General features: G+C 38.0%; 1 protein-coding gene across 1 annotated transcript; it reads right to left on the bottom strand.

Moving 5' to 3' along the window:
• Positions 1 to 441: 441 nt before the first annotated feature.
• LOC125607894 (ribulose bisphosphate carboxylase small subunit, chloroplastic 1-like) lies at positions 442 to 1593 on the bottom strand. The gene is made up of 3 exons (XM_048777402.1): positions 1211 to 1593; positions 912 to 1046; positions 442 to 816 (listed from the first exon to the last, which is right to left on the bottom strand). Exons 1-3 carry the CDS (start codon positions 1379 to 1381, stop codon positions 577 to 579), a joined length of 546 nt encoding a protein of 181 aa, XP_048633359.1. The 5' UTR covers positions 1382 to 1593; the 3' UTR covers positions 442 to 576.
• Positions 1594 to 2422: the final 829 nt, after the last annotated feature.

Genomic DNA, 2422 nt, shown 5'->3' on the forward strand with positions numbered 1-2422 from the left:
TTGATAAGTGGAAATTTAGTTAACTTTTCAAAACAATTATAATAAAAATAAGAATAGAGGTCTATATATACATATACCTTATTTGCAATTATAATGCACCAATAGTATGTATACGATCTCAGAAACTGCATATGATGAGTGTGAAACATCAAATATCAAATGATGACTACTACTGTATGCTTGAAATCTATGTCAATGTGACGATGAAATGATACAATGCTTGTTTCTTTTATAACTGTGCTTGTTATTTGAATCTTTGATGAACTAATTAACTTCGTATGAATTTTTTTCCGTAGGTAGTAATGTTTCCTATTCTAAAAAAATATTACCACTAACCTTATCTAACCAGTTTTGTAAAGTTATTATTCTGACTGTTTTCTTATCCCAATAAATTGAAAACCTAATAGCCATCTGAAAGTAGTAACCACGAAGAAGAAACAATATAGAAATTACATGTTCATAAAATCAGACATTTTACAATCCGATATAGAAAGTCTCGTAACAGAAATCCAAAGAGAAAAAAAGAAACAGACTTATTGGAAATGAAATGAGAAGATATTATTATATGAAAGCGAATTAAGCACCGGTGAAGCTTGGTGGCTTGTAGGCGATGAAACTGATGCACTGGACTTGACGGTTGTTGTCGAATCCGATGATCCTGATGAAGGCGTTAGGGTACTCCGTTTTGCACTCTTGGACTTCCTTCAACACTTGAGCAGAGTCGGTGCATCCGAACAAGGGAAGCTTCCACATTGTCCAGTAACGTCCATCGTAGTATCCGGGGGTGCTTCCGTGCTCACGGTAAACAAATCCGTGCTACACACGCATGAGAATTCCAATCAAAATCAGGATTAAGATTATGTGATAAAAGATGTTTAGATCCAAGAAAACAAAAGTTCTATTTTTATTACCTCCAACTCGAATTCAACACAAGGAATCCACTTGTTGCGGAGAAGGTAGTCAACTTCCTTACCCAATTCAACTTCGGTAAGGTCAGGAAGGTAAGAGAGGGTCTCAAACTTCTTCTTTCCAACTGGTGGCCACACCTACAAATCGTATTTCCAATTAATGAATATTAGTTCACTTTTGTATATACTGTTTAGACCTTTTAACGGTTCTAGGTATCACTTTTGAATAGGATTCTGTTCGAATCTACCAGTTGCGTGTAATAAAAGACAAGCCTAGCTCTAGACTCTCTAGTGACATTTACCTTCATGCAGCTAACTCTTCCTCCGTTGCTAACGATGGAGGTAATGTCGTTGTTGGCCTTGCGGGTGACTGGGAATGCAGAGGAAGACTTCAAGCCGGTGAATGGAGCGACCATGGTGGCTTGAGCCGGGGAGGTAACAACAGCGGCGGAGGAGAGCATAGAGTAAGCCATGACTACTTCTTCTTCCTTCTCTTAACTCTTACTGTTAGTCTATTGCTTTGGTCATCTATATAGAGTGAGAACCCTTATGGATATTTCATGATATCGTCGTTAACAGCCACAGGATTATGAACGGTGTTGATACCCTTATCTCGATACTTGACCACAATGAAAATGCCACGTGACAGAAACGTTATCTTATCTTATCGTATTATGAAAACGTATGGTTACTGGTCTGGTCTCCACTTGAGCCGATGCTTTAGGCTCCTTCCTTATTTTCGTGGGTCAACTTTTCGTAGAGCCCATAAGGATGAGATCGTGTGGTACATAATCGGCCCAACAATCAACGCCGTGAAAGAAAGTTACATTAATTTGCTACCACTTGTAGTTGCACACAAAAAAGAAAATTACTGCAGGCTTAATGAAGGATTTTTAACGGAATATAAAAATCTGTCTTTTAACTTTTAACTAAAAACGCTAAGAACTAAGAGCATGATTATCGGTAAAAACACTTTTGGGTTTCTTAAATTTAAAAAAAAAAAAAAAAAAATAAATCGCAAGTCGCTACGTGTCTGTGAGATCCATAAACAGTACAACAAACCTCTGTGAAACATTTTTTATTTGGGGACATTGAAACACGGTGTTTGCAAAAAGATGGAGGGGTCCACGCGTAAAAACCCTCCTCCCACCATCGATAATCATGTTCTAAGAACCACACCTTAAGAACTCCCTATTAAACATACTCTAACACTTGTAGTTTTAAGAATTTATATCACCAATACGCGTCTCCCTACGAAATGTCACGCGTAATTGGTTCAGCTACGTCATCACCTCATTACCGTCACTGAATCCGCTAGTGATGACTCAAATTTCATCAACTCTTCTGCAAGCTTCTACACCGCCGAGAGCATGTACCACCAAAAAATCCTTCCATCATATGCACTATGCAGACGCAAGCTGACCGAAAAGAACTTTGAACATAGCACCGGCTCAAATATTTATAGAGGTCAAGGCCAGAGCGGGTCAGAAAAATAATTTCATTTTATTAAGAAT

Source organism: Brassica napus, chromosome A4 (assembly GCF_020379485.1).
Source record: "Brassica napus cultivar Da-Ae chromosome A4, Da-Ae, whole genome shotgun sequence".
Lineage (NCBI taxonomy): Eukaryota > Viridiplantae > Streptophyta > Magnoliopsida > Brassicales > Brassicaceae > Brassica > Brassica napus.